Below are 25,399 nucleotides of genomic sequence, written 5' to 3'. Positions count from 1 at the left end.
CTCCCTCCACCACCAATACACAGTGACATCAGTGTGTACCATCTACAAGGTGCACAGCAGGAACTCACCAAGGCTCCTTCCACAGCACCTTCCAAGCCTGCAACCTCTACCAGCCAGAAGGACAAGGACAGCTGATGGATGGAAACACCACCACCTGCAAGTTCTCCTCCAAGCCACACACCATCCTGGCTTGGAACTATGTCACCATTCCTTCACAGTCGTTGGGATAAAATCCTGGGACTCCCTCTCTATCAGCACTGTGGGTGTACCGACGTCACATGGACTGCAGCGGTTCAAGAAGGCAGTTCGCAACCACCTTCTCAAGGGCAATTAGGGATGGGCAATAAATGTTGGCCCAGCCAGCAGCGCCCACATCCCAGGAATGAATAAAACAAATTCTGCAGCCGTGCCCTCAAACACTCAAGCATCCAGAAGTCACCAGCCATGTCCAGATTTCCAATATGAAGAATAGCAGACTTTCACCAGCTTTGCTGAAGCCAGTGTTGCAGCAGCTCTGAGGAGTAGTAAAGTTAATAAAGCTCATGTTAAGAAAAGCACTATGGCTTGACACTTGGCTGAGAAAAGAATTCAAGGCAATTATTGTTGTTGGACTAAATTAATCATCTTTATTAGATTTGATACTTCTGACTGCAGGGTGATTTTATAGCAGTTTATGTGTCTGCATTGTCAGTATGTTATTGATATAGGAGTTGGATGAATAATTTCAAAATATTTTAATGCAGGATTAAGGGAGCGGTGAAGGATTTAATAGTAACTTTCTAGGGCAGGGGAATGAACAGATCACTTTGCAATTAATTCATTCCTAGAATCCCTGCTCCAAGGCATTGAGGCATTATAAGCTATTAATAAACTTGCAGAATAGGCATGTAATTGGCAAATTAATTCCAATATAGACAAGTGTCAGGCATTACCTTTTGATAGGAAGCATAAGGAGGCCACAGCTTGTTTGGTAAATAAGAGTCTAAAGGTGTAGGTTAATAAGATTATTTTAATAAAAGTCAAACATCGGAGTTCATCTCTTGAGAGATAGAATTGAAAAACACAGAGGCTATGCTCAATTTATATTGAATCTTGACTGGACCTCGCAGAATACAGTTCTGGTCTCCATATTACATTAAGGATATAGAGGTACTTGAGAACGATGATACCAAACTTGGAGGATATATTTATTAGGAGAAGCTGAATAGGCTGGGGCTCTTTTCTCTAAAAAAGAGAAGGCTGAGGGGTGACCTAATGGATGCCTTTAAGATTATGAAAAAGGTTGATGGGGTAGATGTTGAGAAGATGTTTCCACTTGTGGGGGAGACCAGAACTAGTCACCAACCCAGTAGGCAGACCAGGTGAAACGTCCTTATGCAAATAGTGCTGAGAAAGTGAAACTTGATCCCATAAGTAGTATTTGAGGCAAATACCATAGATGCATTTAAGGGGAAGCTAGATAAACCCATGAGGGAGAAAGGTTATGCTGATGCAGTTAGGTGTGAGGAGGCTCGTGTGCAGCAGAAGCACAGGCACAGACCTGCTGGGCCGAATGGCCTGTCTCTGTGCTGTGTATTCTATGTAATTTCACCCAGGGAATGTGCATGAGCACATGGCACCGAGTGACTTGCTAGTATGAGGGAGCCAGTGCAGTGGGTGAGGGTGTGCCACACTTCCAATCACAGACTAACGCGAGGGCTTGAGACTCATGGGCGTTCGGCTGAAAATACAGATGTTCAAGGAACATTGCAACTACGTGCAGGCTCTCAGATCAGGTATCCCTGGATGTGCGACATGTGACACCTGCGTCTACTGTTGTCATTTGCAGCAGTACCAGGGGAAGATTGATGCAGGCACTAACAGAGCATGTGACTATTCCTTATAATCTGCAGTGAATCCCTGCCTGAGCAGAGGCTCAGAGCCATTGCATCCTTCATTTTCCAAGTAAGACAGATCTCATTTTGTATCACCTTCCCCACAGAATATACCAACAACACTGAACATATGAGGACCTTAGAGAGATGACTTCTATAGGACTGAGACCAGTTGCATTGGCCCCTTCATGCGAAATCCCCACCACCAATACCTGAATGTTGGACACAAACCCTATGTACTGTGTTCCTGCAATCCAGGGAACGCAGGTGCTTTGCTTATTTGCATACATTCCCCAGCTATGGGCAGATACAGTTTCCTGCATTAAATCAGTGAGCAGAAGGCAGCATGTGTCAGCGAGTCCTCTGCCTGCCTCAGATCTGTCGATAGCTCGGCAGGGGGTTGGCAGAAGGGCAGGTGTGTCAAGCACATGTTTTATCTGGCAAATTCGGTGATGCATTTCAGTTCTCGCCTCTTACCTGCAAATTTATTGCAACTGATTCTCTCAAATTTTGCATTTATAGAAGAGAAACAAAACAGACCAGCTAGTAAACATACAAATCTGCAATAACTTATGAAAAAAAACCGGGTTGATTGCAAGGCAATAATCACATTTTGAATGACAATTAAAAAACCACTTGAGCCCCTTTTATACTCCAAGGCCTCGCAGACCCTCTAATCGATTACTGCCTTACGATCGCTTCTGGATAACTTCCGGGCCAAAATTTGCTGTCAAAATAACAGCAAGGTTACTGACACTTGCTGTTGTTTATAGATAAATGGTACAGCTACTTCAGGTAAGGAGCAGGAGTACAGTTAAGTGTTAATATCCAAAGATTGTTGTTCAAATTGTGCAGCTTCATCATTAGCTTCATGAAAATGGGCCTTTTCTGTCAGCCTCACCATTGAACTGCAATGAATGTCATGGAGTTGCTGTATTTATATGATAGATATGAACTAAACCTGCCACAGAAAGTTACATGTTATCATTTCAAGTGTAACTATTCTTTTAACGGCATAATTGTTAATTACTGCCAGTCAACGTCCCTGGCATGGAAAATTAATTATGTCAAGCGTGGAATCTCCTTGCTTCAAGTACTAATTGTTGTTAGAGATTTTAAAACTGTCAAATGTAATTTTTAAAAAATGATACTTTTCCTTTACACTTCTTTTCTCTCCCTGAATCCAATCCTTCTTTCTCTCTATTTATTTCTCTTTCTTGTACCTGATTTAACATTGAATTCAGCCCTTTTGATTCTCCTTCTCAATCCTGGCGCTGTTTATTTCACGGTGCTGTTATCAGCTCACGCTTCCAGCGATTTAATGGGCAAAACCTTTTGAGCTGAAAGGTGCAGGTGAAGGTCGAACTAATGGCAGATGCTGTTAGATCCCCTGCAAGAGCTCAGCCTCAATTCTGTCAACAGAGATATGTATCTCATATCCATCCATAACCAGTACCAGGCAAAGAGAGCTTGTGAGCATCAACATATCTGAGGATCTGATTGCTATGTTGTACAAAGTATATCAGCGTTATTGCTCCGCATAAAATTAATTAGAAGCCTTTGTGTTAATCCAGGTGACACCTGACTGCAGTTTAGAATTGGACCTATCTCCCATGTACAGGAATGGTAACAAGTCAGAAGCTGATTTGACGAAAAATGGTGAGTGTCTCAGTTTTGCTAGGATATGCTACAATGTTCAGTTTTTAAATCTTACAGCGTGACACATCATGCAATAAATGTAATTTTATTCCCACAGAAGCGTCAACACAGGGCAGAAACAAGGTAATTTGTTTCTTTGATTTACACAAAGTCCAATAAGTACCATTAAATGAGTTGCGAACGAGGATTTTGCTGCAGTAATGAATCGTGCTCGTTTTTAGGGTTCCTTTCCACCTGTCTCATTTCTGAGAGAATTGTTTTAAGAGGTTGATATTTATGGGAGCAGATTTTACACTTATTGGATGTAAAGGATTTCCTGGGTGCAGCACTAGAGGAATATCAGGTTGGGGGGGCAGGATGGGAGCCGGGGTGGGTGGGTGCGGAATCAAACAGCAATTAAGGGAAAAAAAAACTGCTGAAGGGTCGTGTGGACTCGAAACGTCGGCTCTTTTCTTCTCCGCCGATGCTGCCAGACCTGCTGAGTTTTTCCAGGTAATTCTGTTTTTGTTTAGCAATTAAGGGAAACCACCTGACACTTCATTATTAATTGCGATAGGACTGTGATCCTCCCCATTCAGTTTCCCTCTGTGAACCTTGCCCAGGCAATCCTTTATTCCAAGCAAAAGAAGAGAAAAATCTGCCCACATTCTCAGATTATTTCTGCCCATTTTCTCCTGAAGGTGTTGATTCCTCGCTGTGATGTAGTTACACAGGTATTCGCCACGACCTTGCCCAAGTAGCTATTGTTCATGTGAGAGTGCAGCTAATGAGCACTGGCAGCCTGTTTTGAACATGAAAGCATCACAGTTCTGCCAGATTCTTTTCTCACCTAATCTCTAACAAGTGCATCGGGGTCACTGAATTGCAATTGTGCTGAAACGCTGTCTAATTTTCTCTTCCTCAGCATGGGGCACTGATAAGAATTAAAGTAGTGTCCTAGGCCTAACCCTCTTCAGCTGCTTCATTAATGACCTTCCCTCCATCCTAAGGTCAGAAGTGGGGCTGTTCGCTGATGATTGCACAATGTTCAGCACTGTTCGTGACTCCTCAGATACTGAAGCATTCCATGCCCGCTTGCAGCAACAGCTGGACAGCATTTGGGCTTGGGCTGACAAGTGACAAGTAACATTCGTGCCACACAAAGGCCAGGCAATGACCATCCCCAACAAGAGAGAATCTAACCATCTCCCCTTGACATTCAATGGCATTATCATCACTGAATTCCCCACGATCAACATCCTGGGGGTCACCATTGACCAGAAACCTAACTGGACCAGCTATATAAATACCGGGTGGAATCATCCCAGATTTGCACTAAGTGCAGTAGCGGGCAGGACAAAGGACATTTTTACCCGTCGGCCGCGAATGGCGGCTTCTCACGCCATATCGTCCCAATCCCACCACATTAATTATGCATTCCTGTGAAATACGCCGTTTACATGGTGGGTGGGCTCTCATTCACCGGCCATGCATTCACCTCGCCGCTTCATCACACGGGCGCCACATTTAAAGTACTGCCACACACACACCTCTCAGTGCTTCCAGTTCACAACTGCTGCATGGAAGACACGGCAAAAAGATGCAGCCCCCAGGTTCAATGAGGCGACCCTTGAGTGCCTTTTAGATGCAGTGGAGGCCCACCATGATGTCCTCTACCCCTGCTCTGGCTGCAGGATGGGCAGCAACATCAACAGTCCAGCTTGGGAGGCGGTGGCAGCGGTGGTCAGAGCCAATGCCCTGCAAAAGAGAACAGCCACCCAGTGCCGCAAGAGGATGAATGATCTCCTCCGTTCCACCAAGCTAATTCACTCTTCTCATCACTCTCAACTCTCACACACACAAACACACACGTCCACAGGGCCCTCACTCACGGCTGGTTCAAGGTACACCACCTCACACACACCTTCAATGTCCTCATCCCATCCATGGGACCACTCACCACCCACACATGCCAGGCATACTTATCATCTGGCCTGGCAGGCATCCAGCTTACACTCCACCTCTATTCATTCAGGACAAGCTGGCACACAACAAGAGGGAGAGGTCACAGACTGGTGGAGGAATGCCTGAACTCAAGGTTCACATGGATTTGAAAATAGAGCCATCCAGCTGGCCGGCGAGGATCTGGATCATTCCTGTGCTGACAGTGAGGTCGGCGCTCCTTTGCCAAGTGAGGATCTAGCAGTGCAACATCCATCAGACAACCATGCTGTGAGTGATGTGTCCTATTTCACAGGCCACTGCCATGCACTAATTATCTCTCCTTGCTTTCATAGGCACATCTGGGAAACAGCCAACAGAGTCCATGACCCTGGGCCTCCAATGAAGCCTCGAAGAAACCTCTGAAGAAGAATCTGAAGGCACCCTCCTTGAAGTACCGTCACAGCGCTCACCCACACCCTCCGCCAACATGGAGAGACACACCTTGATGGGACCTAGCTTTAGAGTAGCCCTGGGACCACAGTCTGGTGTGCACATCGCACTTTCTGATCCACAGCAGACGGCAGCAGTGACTTCCCAGGTCCCTGGCACTCGGAGGACTGCTGGAGGCCAGAAATCTGCTGAATCCAAGGCAGATGAGGAGCCTCTGGATTCAGTCATGTCACAGTTGCTGGAGCTGCAAAGGCAAGCTCGGGAACATCAGGAAAGGATATCCTCAGATTGCAAGGCACAATGGAGGAGTCTGTCCGCCTTCAGGCTGAGGTGATGGCGCCGGCTGCCAAGGCACCGAGGTCAACACTGGTAGGATGGCGGCCACCATGGAGACCTTGGTCCAGGACATCAATCCTGCACTGCTGCACGGGCTCAACTTCATCGCTGATGCCGCAGTTGGCCTCCAACAGTGAGTATGCGAGAGGGGTAAAAATTGAGCCCCATAGTCACTTTCACGGCCTCTGGCAGTGGATGCCCTCCATGTCCACGTGGCACCAAATCCTGCTGCAGCTGGCAGATGTGACCAACCAGTTCCCTGGACATGCGTAGTCTTCAGTGACACTGGTTCTCGGTCTTCTGCAGGAGTGAAAGGCAACGTCTATAGATGCTGGGTGTCACTAGGCGCTGTCCAGCAATAGCTCGCTGTGGCTCTTCAGCAGCGTGTGCAGGAGCCCCTGCTGCCCCTCCTTCCTGAGGGTGCTGCTCCTCCCTCTGAGCAGCCAGGTGCCTCAATCGCTCTCTTCTCCATCGTCTCTGCTCTCTGTACATCACAAGGCATACAACTAGTTCACCAGGCTCCATGATCCTGATCTACTCCTCCTGCAGGATGAAAGAGAGAGACTCATGGGTTAGCGTGGCTGTTCTGAGAACCTCTCTTGGTTAAGGCTGGCAAAATTTAACGCATCCTGCAGAGTTCTGGCCACCACTTGGATGGCCAGAGTTTAATGCGCTGCATGGCTGCACGAAACCCCACCCACCTCCGCCCCACTCCACCTGACCGATTGGCAGCAGCTTTTCCCATTGGACTGCAGGCTGTGCTCTCAGCTCAGGCACAGGCATTCCCCTAACCCACACTGCAAGGCTGTGCTGTTAGCTTGAACCATGGGGGAGACTGGTCCAAACTGCAATGGTGACTTTGTAAAGGGCTGTGAGCGCCTCCACCAGTGACGACTCCATGGTCAACTTTAGCAGTGAGATTGTACAACTTGCCCAGTCGTCCAACTGTTCTGCAGTCCACTGAAACACTCATTAGTTTGCAGCCTGTGCCCAAGTGGTAAAAACCTCTGGAGCACTTGGTGGCACTATCATACCGCTGCATTGCCTGAGTGGGCAGATAAGCTAGAGTCCCGACTCCACACATATCACTGTGGCTGCATCTGAACTGTCTCAGCTGCAGAGGAGTGGTCACTTTACACAAGGTTTCCCTAATGCGTGGCCGCTTCCCTCTCCCCTACCCCACTTGTGCTTGTGCACTACCTTCAACCGCAGGGCAGCCCTTGCCCCTCCTCCAAGTCACCTCAACCTTGAAGTCTAACAGGCGACCCTCATGAGTGCTGCGCAATGTCAGTGCACTCACCTCCAAGTTCCCCTCAAAGTGCAGCCTGCCAAGTGCACGCCTTATACATGTTGTTGTGAAACACATCAGCGTGCAATCGCGCCGACATGGGTGGACGATCCAGTGAAGATGGGATGATTCCAGCGGCCTGGCCTTATAGTGATCTGAAGATGTATTACACTGAGGGTTCCCAACTTCTGATAGCGGGAGTGGGCTGAGCGGACGATCACAAACTGGTTTCACGACATCATGAAACCAATTTTTGGCCTTCTCACTATATTGTCCACTCACGCCAACAAACACGCACGATGCCAGCAGCCAAGGAAAATTCCGCCCGCTGCGACTGTAAGAGGCTGGGAATTCTGTGGTGAGTAATTTAGCCCTTGACTCCCCAAAGCCTGTCCACCATCTACAAGGTACAAGTCAGGAATGTGATGGAGTACTCTCCACTTGCCTGGATCTTTGCAGTTCCAAAACTCAAGAAGTTCGACACCATTCAGGACAAAGCAGCCCGCTTGATTGACATCCCATCCACAACCTTAAACATTCACTCGTTCCACCACCGACGCACAGTGACAGCAGTGTGTACCTTCTACAAGATTCACTGTATCACCGTTCCTTTGCTATCGCTGAGTCAAAATCCTGGTACTCCCCCCGCTAACAACACTGTGGGTCTACCTACACCACATGGACTGCAGGGGTTCAAAAAGGCAGCTCACCACCACCTTCTCAAGGGCAGTTAGGGATGGGCAACAAATGCTGGCCTAGCCAGTGACGCCCACATCCCATGAAAGAATAAAAAAGTCACTCAGCACAGAACAGGGACTAAACCTGGTCATTTTGTACTCAGTCACTATCTTAACTAGCTGAGCTGTGTGGTAGTTCATTTTTCTTATGTGCCTTCCATTATTTGAATATTTCTTAGGCCTTTCATTTTATTGAACTAGACTAGCAAATCCCTCAGTTGTATCAATACCGCTACAAAGGATAATAAGAATAAAACTGAGCAAGCCACTCAGCTGTGACGTAGGAGCTCTCCACCTAGCAGCATTGTGGAGACACCCTCACCACACAGATTGCCAAGGCCAAAACCCATCACCTGCTTCTCAGGCCAACTGCTTTGCCAGCAATGGCCACATCACAAGAGTGAATAATGAATAAAAGGATAAAGATATTGGGTAAGTAATACAGATTCACACGATCTGGGTGGATTTCTGCAGAGATTAAGTGAAAATCCGCATCATCGACAGTGCATCTGGAATTCCTGTCTCAGGCATCGGGCTGAGGAGACTTAAAGTAAAAACTTGCCCAGTTTACAACAGCCCCTCTGCAATTGACTGCTCTGTCATTTAATTTTGAAATGCCTCCAATGCCTTTTAGCAGTGCTGGATGACAGGGACACAAGGGTCTCCCTGCCTCCCTGTGTTGCTAAGGGCATAAACTCATTAAATATAATCAAGTGTTTGCATGCACACATCCCATAATGGGATGAAATTTCTGTGGTGGAAATAGGAACGGTGAACCAGCCACCTGAAAAGGTGGCAGAAGCTGATTCCGAAATGAATTTAAAAGGGAGCTGGACAGGTACTTTTGCAGGGTTATGGAGAGTGTGTGGTGCTAAGCACAACTTCTCTTTCAAAGAACCAGCATAGGTATGAAGGACCGAATGGCCTCCTTCTGTGCTGTAAGTTTCTATACTCTTAACTAATCAGGTCCTGCTCCAAATTTCCACCCCAACCCATTTAGGATACTGCCATTTCACTTTGAACCATCATGAGATTGGTTGGAAAAGTTGGCCCACTTTTTATTAAACATTAGTCTCACTTCATCGCTGGCAGGGGAATTCAGTGGGATAAGATGTGAAACCAGGGTTGTGCTGCATGATTAACCATCCCCCATTTATAGTGGTACAGGCAACATGTTAAGTCCCGTTCTATGTTATGATTTAAATGATTACGGCCTGCAGCCAGTACCACCCACTGTTGATTGGCTGGATACATGAGGAAGGGCCCAATGCTATTTAAAGGCAGTCAGCCCCTCTCGACATCCTTCTTAAAATGGAGGCGCATTGTGGTTGCAATTGGCACTGAAGGCAGTCTTTACTGATGTCATGAAGAATGGCAGAAAGTGGCGGAGAGCATGCACCAAGGCTGCACTGGGAGGCCTTGGTGCAGGAGGTGAAAATGTGGACTTTCATTCTGTATCCACAGGGCAGCAGGGAGGTCCGAAGCTTACGTGGGCCGTGAAGATGAGGTGAATGCCAAGACTATGGCTCCTCATACCATGATGCAACAGCATTAGATGTTCAATGATCTGATGAGCGTTGTTAAGGTGATATCAAACTTCAAACGGCATCTCATAACAGTTGCACTGCTTGTCTCATCAACTGCTGTTGTTTACACTGGCCCATCCCCAGCTACCTACAAATCTCTACAGTCAGTACTCATCACTTCAATACATATGCTTAACATCACCCTCACAGACTCAACACTCTCGCAAAATTCACACCTAGAACTCATGGCTCATACACCTGTATACACTGGCAGCTATTCAATCCTGACAACCATGTCACCCAGACATGTGACAGGACCATCACTAACACACTTCCCTCTTTATTGCAAGAGAGTGGTGCATAACAGGAGGGGGCAGTCTGCAACTAGTAAAGGAACAACATGCTTTCACATATAGTCCTGGCCATCATGGCCACAGGCCACACTGAAGAGATTGATGATTAGGGTTTCCTCATACCTAATCCTCTCTCTTCTCATTTTTCCCTCACTCTACACACTCTTAATGAGAAACTGCGGATGGCGTCAGCACGCAATTCTTCCTCATTCACCTCCACTCACCACAACCTAACCCTTGTTTGTTCTTAATTTCAGGCCCCCAAACAATAAAAACATTTCATTAAGTGGAGGAAGAAGAGGAGTGTGATGATGAAGACGCGCCAACACCGAATCTTGTACTCACAGCCACAAGCTCAGATACCAATACTGTGCGGACTTTAGAGCTTAGAATAGAGGATGGATCTGAGTGACTGAGCACAAGTACGCAGGAGCCAGGGTGGGGGTGAAGGGGTGAGGGAAGGACGCCAGAAGTGTCAGCTCACTAGCAGGTGAGGTCACGCACTAGTTCAGCTGCAGAGGACTCAGATGATCACCTCAGCGGGCCAGGCAACAGAAGATAGCTGGAGGACATGCACCACAACATACTTGGTGTCCTGGGAAACCTGCTGGAAAGCTTGCACACAATGCCAAGAGTGTGGAGGAGTACACCTCCATGTGACATTGTGTAGGATTTGGAGCCCAATGTGGGATGGGTGGTCACTCTGAGCACAGCTGTGGAACCCGCCATGATCGAGCATCTTCCAGTTGCCTGTCAGCCAGCCAGCCCAGACTGCTGCGTCCCAGGCCGAGATGGTGTAGTCCGGACCCTCAAGGCTCAGAGCTGTCTCAAGCTTACCCTCCAAGGCCGCCTGCTGCCCCCTCAACAGAAGCTCAGCAGCCTTCCCCCTCCCAGATCCAGCCAAAGGGGAAGCAGTTGTAGGAGCAGCAGGATAAGAAAAGGAATATGAAAGGTAGGCACCTAGGGAATGCATGAGTATAATTGGTTTCGTTTTGTAGGCATTACTCAATGGTTCATTTGGTAAATTTTGATTTGAATTTGAATCTGGTGTTGGGTTTTATGTCCTCAGTTAAGTGAGGGAGATACCAATAAGTTGACAGAAGAGATTATTGAGGGAGGATTGCTGAGGTATGTCGGACTGCTGGTGGATGGGGAGGTGCAGTTGAGGTTAGTGGAAGCACTCCTCAATAAGCTGATTTAAGACTGTCTAGGCTGCTGCTTATGCTCTTCTTCTTCCTCCTCCTCCTTGGTTTGTCATCAGGCAGGTGCTAGTCTTTCATGGTGGCAAGACTGTGTAGCAGATGAGTTCAAAACTGGATTTCTGCTCAACTGTGTACTGCAGGGTTTGTTTTCAATGGTCCAGGTACTGGAAAAGTTGTTTGAAGACACTGATTGTTTATGTTGTTCCTTGTGGTTGGCTGGCACTCACTGTACTCCTGCTGTGCACACATCTATGGGGTCCTGACTAAAGTCATGAGCCTCTCTCAATAACCATCAGGTTAGCCTCTTCTGTAAACATTTGCTGGTATCTCTCTCGCTTAACTGACCGGAGTCATGAGCCATGTTAGGTAAGGATAAACCTTCTCACCCAGTAGCCAGCCGTAAGCTTGGAGGGCTGCCTGGAATACAGGGATCATAGAAGACTGCCACAGAATGAAGGAGTCATGGTTTCTTCCTGTATAGCAGGCACAGACCTGCTTAATGCACTCCCTGTGGTTGCAAATCAGCTTGACATTGAAGGTGTGAAGTCTCATTATATTTACGAAGATTACAGAGTTCTCATGAGGAACATGAAACATGATGTATCCAATCAATGGTCCACTGAACCACGAGGAAGCCTGCAATGCGAGTGAAACCTTGTGCTTTCTCCTCCTGTTTCTCCCTTGCAATTGCGAATGAGATATATGTACTTCCCTTGGTATTGAGAGCTATAGTACTCTCTCTGATACAACAGTGAACTGCAAACTGGGAGATGCTGCCAACATCTTGCAGGCTGAACTGAACCCATCATATGAAAGTTTAGAGCAACGGTTACCTTTATACTGCAGTTTGCTGCTTTGAGGCTGCAGTTGTGGCTGCAGCAGCAGATATAGTTTAGTGGCCAGCTCCTTGGTGAAGTGAAGGTGCCTCTTGCACTGCTCTTCACTGAAATTCAGGTTAGGAGAAGTGCTTGCAGAAGATCTTCTATGAATATGGCCTCCTGCAGAATGCTGTCCTCCTCCTCCCTCTTCTGGCAGCTTGACCTGCTCTGTAATGTCCTCCTTCATGTTCTCAGTCATGTTCTATTCTGCTTGGTAGGCATACCAGGCCACCCAAGTGCAGAGGCAAGTAATTTGTGCATTGAAAACAGCCATAAAGTTGCAGGAGGAGTTAAATCTCTCCATATATTACTGAAACATCCAACAGCCCCAGAACTTATTGAAAGAAACCTATTATTCAAGCAGCTTCAAAATTACCTCTCAGCTTTACCAATGAATCTGTATGATCCATTTAAGAACCAATAGTAGGGTTCCTTCATGATTTTTAATGCCATGCTTTGCTGGACGAAGTCAGCCATGGCATCTGGCTGATTGTGGCCTTTTAAAATGGCAATGGGGATCTTAATTCAGTGTTGCATATTGATCCATGTCATCATCTCGCTGCTCTACATGTTACTGGTGTTTAGCAGGCTTGTACTTGCTAAGTCCTTTACCAAGGGACTGTGTGCACCCATCTTGGATGCTATTTTTGGACCTTAAGTGGCTGCATAACATCTAAAAAATGGGCACTATGCAGCCCAATTTAACCCCTTCATATCTGGAGAAAACACATTGAGGGCAGTGGTTGAGAGGCTGTGGAAACAGTTCCTAGGAAAATACAGGATTAACCTTAGGAATGGCTGTTTACAATTTTCTCCTCCTTCCTGTGCAAAAGCATCAAACTGTTGTTTCATGATTCCAAACCTCCCATAGCTGAGCACACTGAGTTGGCATGTGGAGGACCTACAAATGCCAACTCATGCCTCACCTTGCACTGCACGATTGTACCCTCTGCAAAAATGAAGTTAAAAATAACAAACAGAAAGTGCCTAAAAGTCTTCTTGCATATTCTTCCAGATTAATATGTTTGAAATTTATGAGCTATTATTTATGGAAGATGGTATCATGCGTTGTATTTTGTGATACCTTCTTAATGTAAATCTGTTCAAACAAATCATCTCATATATTTGGAACAATATTACAAACTAGGAGCTATATCTTCTTTGTTGATATAAGGGTTACTTTAAGAAAGTGGCACGCTGTACACAAATCATAATAACATTGACGGATAATTATTTTCTATACGTTAACACAATGAAACTTGGCTTTTAAATATACATTTTGTACAGTCCAACTTAATCAATGAGAATGATGTAACATTTCTTAAGCAGTTAATGAGTCACTTAATAAATGCTAATGTCCCAAGGTTACTTCATTTGTGAATTACAATAGTTTTTAAATGAAACAGTTGAATGAAAATTGCAAATTTCCTGATTTGCCTTGTAAAAGGCAAGTTTCCTCAGCCTCTTATCGATGAATAATGCATGCCTGCTATTCTGCACTTATTGCGTAAATTTTGGTTAAAATTTTAACAAGCTAGCCCCAAACGCAGGATATGAAGCTTATTTTATAGTAAAGTTATATTATGCATTTCCACTACAACAGGACCTTACAGAGTCAACCATTAATTAGCTGACTGCTCAGGTTTGCTAGAATCATTAAAATTAAATTGGAGGAGGGGGCCGTTAGGACCATTATGCTGGCTCTTCAACTTGAACTATCCACATCCCAATCCCTTGTCCTTTCTCCTTATCACCTAATATTCTTCCTTAACATCCAATTTCCCTTTTAAATCATGTAGCCTCTGTCTTGATGGCCACTTATGGTAAAATATTCCACATGTAATCACTCTCTATACAAAAAAAAAATCTTCCAATGTCATTCTTTATTCCCTTAGTGAGAACCTTGGATATGTGCCCCATAATTATTGATTTACCCCTCTCAAAATCTTTCATAATTTTGAAGACCTTAATTAGGTGCACCTTGCTTTTCCCTCTTGTGAAAAAGGCCCTATTCTCTCAAGCCACTTATTATAATTATAACCTTTCATCCTTGGTATTACTCTGTCTAGTTAATGCTTATTGTACTCTTTCCACAGGTCTCATATCTTTACTATAATGGGCTTATCCAGAACTGCATGAAATACTCTGACACGGCCTAATCAGTGTCTTACATAAATGTAACGGTCAGCACTTCAAAGGAGAATCCACAAACTGTGCTGCTAGCTGTAACATTACTAATACTATCTGTCTATTTAAAGAAGAATTACAAGCAGAATAACACTTCTGTTATGCTGCCGATGTTGTCCTGTTTGATAAGGGTAGAATGTACAAATGATAGCCTTTGATCGCCGTCCACCTGCCATCCGATCCCATTCCCCATTGGCCACGTGGTGTGTGACTGGCTCCTTATTGAGCCTGTATGTTCAGCTACACTGGAAGGAAGTAAAAGCAGATTTTTGAGTGCTCCCTGCTGGATTTAATTAGACCATAATAAGACCGTAAGACACAGGAGCAGAAATTAGGCCATTCGGCCCATCGAGTCTGCTCCGCCATTCCATCATGGCTGATAAGTTTCTCAACCCCATTCTCCCGCCTTCTCCCTTGTTCTTTTAAGAAGGGAATTAACTTTCATGGTCAGCTTCAGCTGAGCTTCACTATTAATGCTGCCTCACTAGAATATTTTACAAACTTTATTCAATCGGAATTGTAACCGAACAGCATTTTTTTATCCTCCACTTGTGTGCCGAGATCAGCTTTAGCACTTTGGCATGGGTGGGGCAGGATGTGCTCCCATTAACACGGTACACTCGAGGACTTAACAAACAATTTTCATAGTAATGTCTAAAAGTTTTCTTAGGTTATAAAACCTTTTAGCAAACCTAATTTCAAAATGGATATGGAATTAGCAGGACAGGTTGAAGAATTGCCAGTTACCTCGCTAGCTACAGGCACAGGGACTACAGTGAGGAGAATTATCAAATTCGGTAGTTCAGCACCCAATGATAGGAAGGGATGGTGCTGTGGTTTCAAAGAAACTTCACATGTTGATTAATGAATGATCTTGCCAGTATATTTCAGCTGTGAGACTAGGGTAAGAAATGTGCAGTAAAGAGGTGTGGTTTGGCCAACAGATAAGCAAGATGGCATGCGTAGTCTATATAGTAGTGACAATTTAAGACATTAGCACTGGGAGCATGCTAACAGGAGAATTTTTGGTGCATTACTTACTGGATTCAGGAAGAGGAGGGCTAACAGGCACAGGATAGCCTGCCTGTGCTCATTTTGGTCAACAAATGCTGTCTGTGTGAAGTGCTGGTGATTGACATTTTTACTGCTTTCTGTCATATGTGCTTATGTGCTTTTTATGTGCTTATCCTTATCATTAGCGCATCACCTGTCACTTCTACCTCCTCATTCTTGTTGACTTCCTCTAAGTGATTCTCAGTGGAAGAAGCAAATGTGCTAACTGGATGGAGAGTTTCAGTAGGTCATGTTGGGATTCAGGTGACTCTATAGCTCCTTGCCCTGCTCATGGCTCTGTAATTCTCTCTGCTATGTCTGTGGCTTTAAGTCCGCCTGGTCCCACTGGCTTTAAGGCACATCTTGATGGAGGTGACTGATGGTCTAGACATAGAATTGGTCTAATCCTTTCCTACTCGAGTCAGCAGAAGTGATGGGTCTGAGGGAAGACGTTTGGCCAGCAATGAAGTGCGTGGAGCTTTCTCAATCTAAACCCCCAGCATGTTGAAGGCAAACATGATGACTTTTTGTAGATTAAAGTTAAAGGACCTTATAGCACGAATCTGACCATTCATGAGCAATACTTCAGCTGGGTACGGGACCTTTGCAACTGGACAGACTACACTGCAAATGTCTCTGGAGTTACTCTTGAGTGACTAAAAGGTTTTCTGCACCACTCCAAAGATCCATTTCATGGACCATCACAAATATGTAGACCTTAGAGCTTCAGACTCCAGTAGACACAACTAAAAACCTTATTTTATAAGAGCTCCAAAACCCTAGGGTCTGCAATCCAGTAAGATGAGTAGTTGGCTTTCCATTCTTTGGGTTCCTGTTCATAAACTGCAAGCTCCATTTGTGCTCAGTGGTTAATATGATACAAACTCCTCAAACTCATTTTGAAATCTCTCAAGTAGCTGTCCCTGTGTTGATGCATGGGAAAGTTGGAGTGAGTGACAGAGCCCTGTGATGTCCTACTTGTAGAAGAGGAAAAAATTTACCAATAAGATATCTCCTCAAGCAGTGCTTATATGGCAGTATAATCCAGGGTGAAGTTGTGCTGGAGTATCCCTACATATGGCAGTGTAGGGAGGAAATAAAGGAGAAGCCATAGAGTGACATAGAGTCAGGGCTAAAGTGAGCAAAGTCATGAATCCTGAGAAACTATGACCGCAGAATCTGGAATCTGTTGTCAGGCTTCTGGAACAAGAAACAAAATAGCATGTTTTTCTACTGGCCAGTATTATGCAAACTGGCTGACTGTGAGAAATGGATATTTTTTCAAATTTTTGAGGAATATTGTGTTATTCTGTGAAGAAGGCCGTGTGTGTCTGGGTGTGTGTTTAATTAAGCTGGGCAGAGATTAATAGGAGACAGGTTGTCTAGGGTGTTTAAAACATGAAGAGGATAGAGGTGTTAGGTTTGAGGTACACGGGACTACGTTAGATCTAACATTTGCATTTTTAGATAAGTTGAGAGTTTGTTTGAATATCAAAGGGAAGTCAGAGGTAACAAGAAACATGTTTGCATCTTGCAGGAGTTCCATAGGTAAATAGAAGCGGGGCATATATTTTATTGACTCGAAAGCAAAAACAAAATGGAAACATGAAAGATCTTATATTTGGAAGGATGTGAGTTTCAAAGCGGTGCGAAAACAATGGAACCTGAGATGAAAGGGGAAAATAGATATTTTAGAGTTACCGTGGAGTACTTAAGGAAGCTGTTTGAGTTGCGGTGGCTGGAGCTGGAGCTAAGCTGTTGTTGAGCTGGAGCTGCTGGAGCTGGTAGCTCTGGGCTGGGAGAAGATGTAAGTTTGAATCAGCTATCCAGTCAAGCCAGAAAAGTCTTGGACTGCAAAAAGCAGTTTTATTCTGAAGTTTGGATTCCTGCTGCAGTTTGCCTTGGGTAATATTACTGGATTTTTATAGTTAAACATCCAAAAGGGAGTGTTGGCTGGAAAGTATTTACTTGTGATCTGACCAAGTAGACAGTCTTTTTGGGGGAATGTTTTGTAAGACTAAGTTTAACTGTGCATCTGTAATCTTGTGTGCTTAAGTTTTCTTTTATTCTTGTTAATAAAACCTTTACCTTTAATTTTTAAAATCCCAAAAGTGTTACTGGACTCCTTGCTGCTGAGATCAGTACGTCAAAAGGGTATGGCTCGTAAGCCAAGTTTCCTTCTGGGATTTGGGCTGCGCAGCAATTAACACCGTCTATGGTCATAACACCGACCCTGGTATTTCTGACAGGGTCAGTGACCTTGGATATCAGTGGGTAGGAGTACTGCGCTGCCACTATTCCATGAGCTTATTGGGGTCCCAGGAGTTTCAAGACCTGTGTATCTGAACTGTTAACATATATCTAAATTACATTTTCATGTTAACAGTTGCATATTTTGAAAAGAGGGGAAAAAATGTCTTGGCATGTACTTAATGTCCAAAATCACTGATGCCATTTGAATCTTGCCCTGAAAAAAGTTCGGATCTGAGTGGGGAGATTTTGAGGCCTCTTGGTCAGTGGAAACCATGTGATAATGCCCCAAAAGCAGTGGGAAATGACTTACTGCCTGTTCCGACCACCACAACATTCCACTGCCTGAAGCAGGCAATAGGTTCTTTTAAAATGCAGTTCTGGGTTCTGTGACATACATAGGATGGCATTTGCCATGTTGGAGAGTACTGGTGAGCTGCACATCTACTGCCCAGTATCAGCTGGCAGTCCAACTGAAGGGAACCCAATGGTAAGTTGTACTGTGTTCTTGAAGGGGCCAGGAGGAGAAGGATGAGGACTGTTGCCCTGTCTCCTGTCCTAACCCCAAAATTGGGCTTGGACACCCCGTGACTCTCATTTCCCATCTGCAGCCTGTTTGCTAGTGAAGCCAGGCCTTCAAATGCACCAACACCAGGGGGAATCTCTACCCCGAGAAGTCAGTACATACAACCGAATCCTTATCTGCTTGTGCTGGCAGTCACCTTTCACTGTATCTCATTTATCTCCAAAGTTTCTTACCCAACCTTACACTCATCCACATTAATGTCCTTCAGCCTTTCCTTATCCAATTCACTTGATTGAGCCTGATCCTTACAAATTTTACCACTTGCCTTACACGTCATCTGAAAAGGTTACTTGCCCTGAGAATTTCCTGCTCCACCACCCCAACTTTGGCAGAAATCCATTAAAATTCCTAAGCCCAACTCACAACTTGGAGCAGGAGAATCCCGTGGGAAATTCTTGGTGTTAGTGCCACGTGCAGATGTTGTAGTGTCCTCCATATCCAAAGCAGAACACTGGTGGACTCAGTACTCTTTTGACTTTATGCTTTCTGTTCCAAAGCTAATTTCAATTCACTGACTTAATTTTATTATGTCAGTAAAAATGTTCTTGTTTGATTCTTGATAGGGATCATATAAAATGCTAATCCAGCAGTTGGAAGAATTAAGCATGATGAGACATGACAGGAAGTTTAGGAAGGTATGAGTCTTATAATTGCTGTTTTGCAGCATTTAGGTCACTTCGAACTGTGCCAAAGTGGATTGTATATCACATGGTAGCATCATGATTATTAAAGTGCTCTCACCATGCTAGCATTATAAAACCGCCTTTCTGAAATACATATTTAAGTAAATAGACAAAGACATATTGCGAATTAGAGGTTTAAATTATGACTTGAAAAGACCTAAACCAAATTTAATATCCGTCTATAGATTTCTGAGTTCTTAACCGTGAATACTGGAGTTGGAAGTTCCTCAATGGAGCCTTGCTGGCAGCAGGCAGCTTGTATTACACTAGGTTTTGGAAAACCACCAGTGATTTGTCATCTATTGACATTGAAGGTCGGAAAATCAAGAACGATGCACCTGCAATTTTGGGATAGCTGCCAGTGACCCCAGAGCTCGGAAAATCCCATCCTGAACCCCTGCAAAGAGTTACCCAAGGAAAGAAGAAGGAGGTCCATTCCCTGATGTAGCACTCAGGGAGAGGCTTCCATGACCTCAGCAGAGAACTAGCTGGGCAGACCCCACAGCAGATGGTGCCACATGCTGAGTTCTGGTGATCCCAAAAGTCTGCGATGTTTTTGAGGCCACTCGGAGAGTGTGACCTTTGAAAGCTGCAATGTTCTGGATTCCTTGCTCCTACCTCCCCACCACCCCACCACCCTACCACCCCACCACCCTACCACCTTCACCCCCAGCACAGTTGACACATTGGGCCCTATGTGGAAAACATACAGGGTATTTATACAAATGACTTAAAATCTCACTGACCCTGAGCAATAAGGAGGCAGGTGGTGGTGTAATGGTAATGTCACTGGACTAGTAATCCAGAGGCCCAGGCTAGTGCTCTGGGGACATGGGTTCAAACCCCAGCTGTTGGAATTTAAATTCAGTTTTAAAAATCTGGAAGTGAAAGCTAACCTCAGCAATGGTAACCATAAAGTTATTGTTGAATTTGGTAAAACCCCAGCTGGTTCAATACCCGTTTAGGGAAGGAAATCTGCCATCCTTGCCTGGTCTGGCCTCCATGTGACTCCAGATCCACAGCACTGTGGCTGACTCTTAACTGCTCTCTGAAATGGCCTAGCGAGCCACTCAAATCAAGGGCAATTAGGGATGGGCAACAAATGGTGGCCTTACCAGCGAAGCCCACATCCCATGAACAAATTTTTTAAAAACCCAGAATAGGTTCTGTAGCTATGCTTGTGGTTGCTGAGTGTGTGAACCATTTTTTGGCATAATCACAGAGTCAGCCCCTGTGGTTTTAGAAAAATGTTAATTTTGTTTTTACAGCTGTGCAGCCCAGAACCAGATTCTGAAGAAGTGACAAAGAAGAACTCAACAAACCACCACACCAAACAAGTCTCTCTCAACAGGAGCAGGTGAATATTGCTTTCTCTATAAGATCTTGCAACCAGAAATGATGGCCCAGATAGTCAGAGACCGGATGTACCCCACAAGATGTGCTTTGGGTCCCCAGGCAAGTCATAAGAACATAAGAAATAGGAACAGAGGTGGATAATTCAGCCCCTTGAGCCTGCTCCACCATTCAATAAGATCATGGCTGATGATCTTGTGTTTCAATTTCCACATTCCCATCTAACCCCATTAACCTTTGATTCCCTTGCCTAACAAGAATCTATCTACCTCTGCCTTAAAAATATTCAATGACCCCATCTCCACCACCTTCTGAGGCAGAGAATTCCAAAGTCGCACAACCCTCTGAGAGAAAAAAATTCTCCTCATCTCTGTCCTAAAAGGGTGACCCCTAATTTTAAAACAGCGCCCCCTAGAGCTGGACTCACCCACAAGAGGAAACGTCCTATCCATGTCCACTTTGTCAAGGCTGTTCAAGATCTTATAGCCTTCAATCAAATCACCCCTCATTATTCTAAACTCCAGTGGAAACAAGCCCAGTTTTTCCAACCTTTCCTCATAAGACAACTCGCTCATTCCAGGTATCAATCTAGTAAACCTCCTTTGAACCACCTCCAATGTATTTACATCCTTCCTTAAATAAGGAGACCAAAACTGCACGCAATATTCAAGGTGTAGTCTCACCAATGCCCTGTATAACTGAAGCATAACATCCATACTTTTATGTTCAATCCTTCTCGTAATAAAGGATATCATTCCATTAGCTGTGCATTCATCTCTCTAATCTTATTTGTCCTATGCCAATTTGCACGTGACTCAGGTAATAATCCAGAGATTATTACCTTTGAGGTTCTGCTTCTTAATTTGATACCTAGATCCTCATACTGACTTTGAAGAACCTCTTTCCTAGTTCCACCTATATCGTTGGTGCCTACATGGACTACAACAACTGGAACCTCCCTCTCCTACTGCAAGTTCCTCTCCAGTCCTCAGCAGATGTCCGCAACCCTGGCACCGGACAGACAACATAGCTGTCTGGACTCTTGCTCTTTGCTGCAGAGAACAGTGTCAATCCCCCTCACTATACTGTCCCCTATTACCACTACATTCCTTTTTGCTCCCCCCGCTTGAATGGCTTCCTGTACCACAGTGCCATGGCCAGCCTGCTCCTCCACCTTGCAGACCTCGCTTTCATCCACACAGGTTGTGAGCACCTCAAACCTGTTTGACAATTGCAAAGCCTGAGGCTCCTCCCCTACTGCCTGCTCGGCCCCATTACCTACCTCGCTGACAGTCACATCCTCCTGTCCCTCACTGCTGACCAAAACAGATGACCCTCTTCTAAGAGGTGTGACTGTCTTCTGGAACAAAGTATCCAGGTATTTCTCCCCCTCCCATATGTTGCGCAGTGTCTGCATTTCAGCTTCCAGATCAATAATCCTGATCCAGAATTCCTCAAGCTGATTACACTTCCTGTAGACGTGTTTGTCATGGATTGCCTTGGCATCCAAAAGCTCCCACATCCAACAGCTGCAACATAACACCTGTCCTGCCATTCTAACTTATGTTAGTTAGTTAATTTACTTTAATTACTTTCTTCCTATGTGTGTTACAATTTACTGTGCTTATTGAATGCTAATACCACTGACAACTAAAGGTTATATTCTTCTTAACGACAAGGTATGTGTTTTAGATGTTTGTTTAAATTACTTTATTTTTATTGCATATTTATTTTTATTGTTTGATCTTAAGTTTAAAGTTTTCAAATTTTGGTTTATTATTTTAAAGTTTTAATTCTTTTTATTTATAGATCTACCTTAACTCGCCTGTCCTAAGCTGGTTTCTCACACACTGTCCCTTAGACTGAGCACTTACCGGCCAATCAACTTGCTAGCTTCCTGTGATGTCACAGTTACTTCTTTCCTTTCTCTCCTGCTCTCCGCGCCCTTTTCAAACTGAAGTCCCCGCCACTCTCCGCATCTTTTTTAGACTGAAGTCTCTCCCGCTCTCCGCGCCCTTTTCAAACTGAAGTCCCCGCCACTCTCCGCATCTTTTTTAGACTGAAGTCTCTCCCGCTCTCCGCGCCCTTTTCAAACTGAAGTGCAGGATACAAAACAAAATGATCATCTAAAACTAATGGTATGGTTCACTGGGGAGTTCCTGAGTTGTCGCAGCACTTTAGCAGGGATGTAGAGTCTGGCGTTATAATGGGGATACACCCCTGTATCTGGCAGCAATTGGAAGGGTCTTGTGAACTTAACAGAATTGGCAAATCCAGCTTCAGACAGCATTGGTAGGTGAATACCAGGGTATGTGAAAGCTGGGGAGGGACAGGATCAGGAGATTGGCCAGTATTATTAAAAACTCCATTCTGGTGGTATGGGCATTGGTCACAAGGCCAGAAATTATTGCCCATTGCTAGTGGCCTTTGGGAAAGTGGTGGTGAGTCTCCTGCTTGAATCGTGTAGTGAAGGAATTCCCCCAATGCTCCTGGGTAGGCAGTTTCTGGATTTTGACATGACGACAATGAAAGAACAGTGACGTATGTACAAGTCAGAGATAGTGAGACTTGGAGGGGACCTTGCAGGTTCTGGCGTTCCCATGAACCTACTACCCTCGTCCTTCGAGATGGTGAAGGTGGCGGGTTTGGAAGGTACAGTAAAGATGCCTTGGCACATTGCTGCATCGTCTTCAGTAGCTAGTACATACTGTAGCCACAGTGTGCAAGTGGTGGATGGAGTGAATGATTAAGGTGGTGGATGAGCTGTTGATTAAGTGGAGTGCTTTGTCCTGGATGGCTTTGAGCTTCCTGTGTGCTGTAGCTGCGCTCATCCAGGCCAAGTGGAGAGTTCTTGAAGGGATGGAAGTTTCAAGCCTATCGCCCATTGATTTGAATGGATAGAAAATCCAGGGCTGTGGACCAGCAATTTCCAAACCTGTGCAAATATCTCCTACTCACCAAGAGGAATCAGAGATGGGAGAGGGGAAAGGAGGAAAAAGGCAAAGCGAGGGGCATGAGGGCAGGAAGGAGAAAGGGAGGAAGGAAGGGAATGGAAATGGAAAGAGGGGGAAAAAGCAGGATGTGCTGTAAATGTCAGCTTGTCTTGATGGTAGCACTCTAGCCTGTGTGTCAGATGATTGTGGGTTTGACCCTTGTTCTGAGACTTAAGAGCATGATGGAGGTGGTCACCTCAATGTGGTGGTAAGGGGGTGCTGCACTGTTGTAGCTGCATAAGCCCACAGTGGACCTGAATCCATGATCGACTAACTTAGGGGTGAGAGTGTTACTACTCAGCCCCCACCATCACATCCGATTTTCCTGAAATAATTTGCAGTATATTATTAATACTTAACACATTAATAAATAAATGTGTATCTTTACATGGAATTTGGGGATTTTTACCTAGCCATGTTGTAGAGATTTATTCCGTGATTGCATTTTTACCATGAAGGCAACTAGTAACTGAATAAGTCTGATTTTATTTTTATTACATGTGGTTTGGGGATTTTTATTGATTTTTATTTTGGATTGAATTTCATGATTCCCACCATTTTTGAATGAAACCCTTAAATGAATGGCCTTTTTGTAGAGACATATAGAAAGGGTCTCTTTCTGGTTTGGGGATAGATTTTGAATGAGTAATTCAAAGTTTGGTGGGACGTGCACCTTTCATATTTCGTCCTTTACTAACTGAGGTTCATACAAAATTCCACTTTCAGAGGGTATTCAAAAGAGGGACCTGGAAAACATCAGAGCGAAATTTTAATCATTTCTGATCAGGAGAAACTCAAACACTTGTCCAACAGCCTGACAGCCTTAGATCCGCCTAGAAGGGTGGATGAAGTTTCAGGCATTTCTTCCAGTTTGTCTACTCCTAACAATGATCAAAGAGACCTATTGCTGGAAAGTGACTGCCACAAAGTTGAAAGTAAGCCTATTGATAGTTTTCGTTACAGTGCAGCACCTATTAACATCAAGCAGAATAATCAAAACTTCTTTTTTCCCCTTTGGATCTTGAAATCGGCCGAAAATAAGACAAATTATTTGGAGATTGATCATTCAGAAACTTCTCCCCCGGGCTGTTTCCAGCAATGTTTAGACTTCACCCCAAAGGCTGTCGACGCCGATAGTGTGTCATCCGACTGCACCCATGAACAAGAAGGGAATCTGTACCCCTATCCTGACTTCCTCCCGCCGCCATTTAATAGAATAGACTTCAGTGAGCTGTCGATGCTGGAGGACTATAAATGGAAAGAAGCTTTACCGGCCAGGCCAAACAGACCTCTGGAGCAGCTGATAGATCGAATTGTGCAGTTGGAAAAGATCCAGTTCCTGACGATCCAGAAGGAGAAAGGCAGAATTACTGGAATGTTGCCGAGCACTGCTGCAAACGCTTGCAGCTCGAGGAAAAATTCAAAAAGGAGCAGGAAAGCCCGGCAGTGCGACCTCCTTTGCGTGCAGCCACCGCACGTCGAGGTTCGCTTTAAGAAAGCGAACCCTGGCAAGCTTGACAAATGCAAGTATCTGTACAGAATAGGTTCCACCCACTCGTGCACTGAGTCCTCAGGTTTTCAGTTGTCTAACGATGATGTAAAATTCAAGAGGCGACTTCGCGCGAACTGCAACGTGTATAAACATTTTAAGAGGTCCATGTACAGCTCAAACCAGATAATATTGAGTCGGACTGCCTCAAACTATGCCAGCGCTGCAGTGAAATCCGTGAAGCCCCTATCTGGACAGCAATCCTCGGTTAGCAGCACCTGCAAGTACAAAAAAACCCAGAAATATATCCAAGCAGTGTTAGGGAAGTCTATGGAAGGAAGATCAAAACATTGTTTTCTCAGCAAAGAAATTCATTAATTGATCCTTCTATCCTGAGAACCACCTTTTAGTCACATTACCAAAAATAGTTGCTCATTATCTGAGGCACATGGAAGCAAAATATGGTTTGCTAGGTCTAACATAATTTTTAGAACAATACTGTATACATTTTAAAGAAAACTTATATTATGTACTTTTGATGCTGGAAATAAAGATGAATTTTAATACTTTAAAATCCTT

General features: G+C 44.7%; 1 protein-coding gene across 1 annotated transcript; it reads left to right on the top strand.

Moving 5' to 3' along the window:
- Nucleotides 1-3,454: 3,454 nt before the first annotated feature.
- Nucleotides 3,455-25,390, top strand: LOC144673829 (uncharacterized). Its single transcript, XM_078535481.1, has 5 exons — nt 3,455-3,533; nt 3,631-3,656; nt 18,866-18,937; nt 20,254-20,342; nt 24,058-25,390. The coding sequence occupies exons 1-5, from the start codon at nt 3,488-3,490 to the stop codon at nt 25,196-25,198; spliced, it is 1,374 nt and encodes a 457-aa protein (XP_078391607.1). The 5' UTR covers nt 3,455-3,487; the 3' UTR covers nt 25,199-25,390.
- Nucleotides 25,391-25,399: the final 9 nt, after the last annotated feature.

Source organism: Cetorhinus maximus, chromosome 3, assembly GCF_964194155.1.
Source record: "Cetorhinus maximus chromosome 3, sCetMax3.hap1.1, whole genome shotgun sequence".
Taxonomy (NCBI): domain Eukaryota; kingdom Metazoa; phylum Chordata; class Chondrichthyes; order Lamniformes; family Cetorhinidae; genus Cetorhinus; species Cetorhinus maximus.
Note: the sequence above shows the minus strand (reverse complement) of the source record. Positions and strands in the feature narration are given on the sequence as shown.

What these genes read in the sequence shown, in the direction of transcription:
- LOC144673829 (XM_078535481.1), top strand. Translation starts at nt 3,488, where the DNA reads ATGTACAGGAATGGTAACAAGTCAGAAGCTGATTTGACGAAAAATG. An exon ending in AGCTGATTTGACGAAAAATG is followed by an intron (nt 3,534 to 3,630) that starts GTGAGTGTCTCA and finishes TTATTCCCACAG; the next exon opens with AAGCGTCAACACAGGGCAGA. An exon ending in ATGACAGGAAGTTTAGGAAG is followed by an intron (nt 18,938 to 20,253) that starts GTATGAGTCTTA and finishes TTGTTTTTACAG; the next exon opens with CTGTGCAGCCCAGAACCAGA.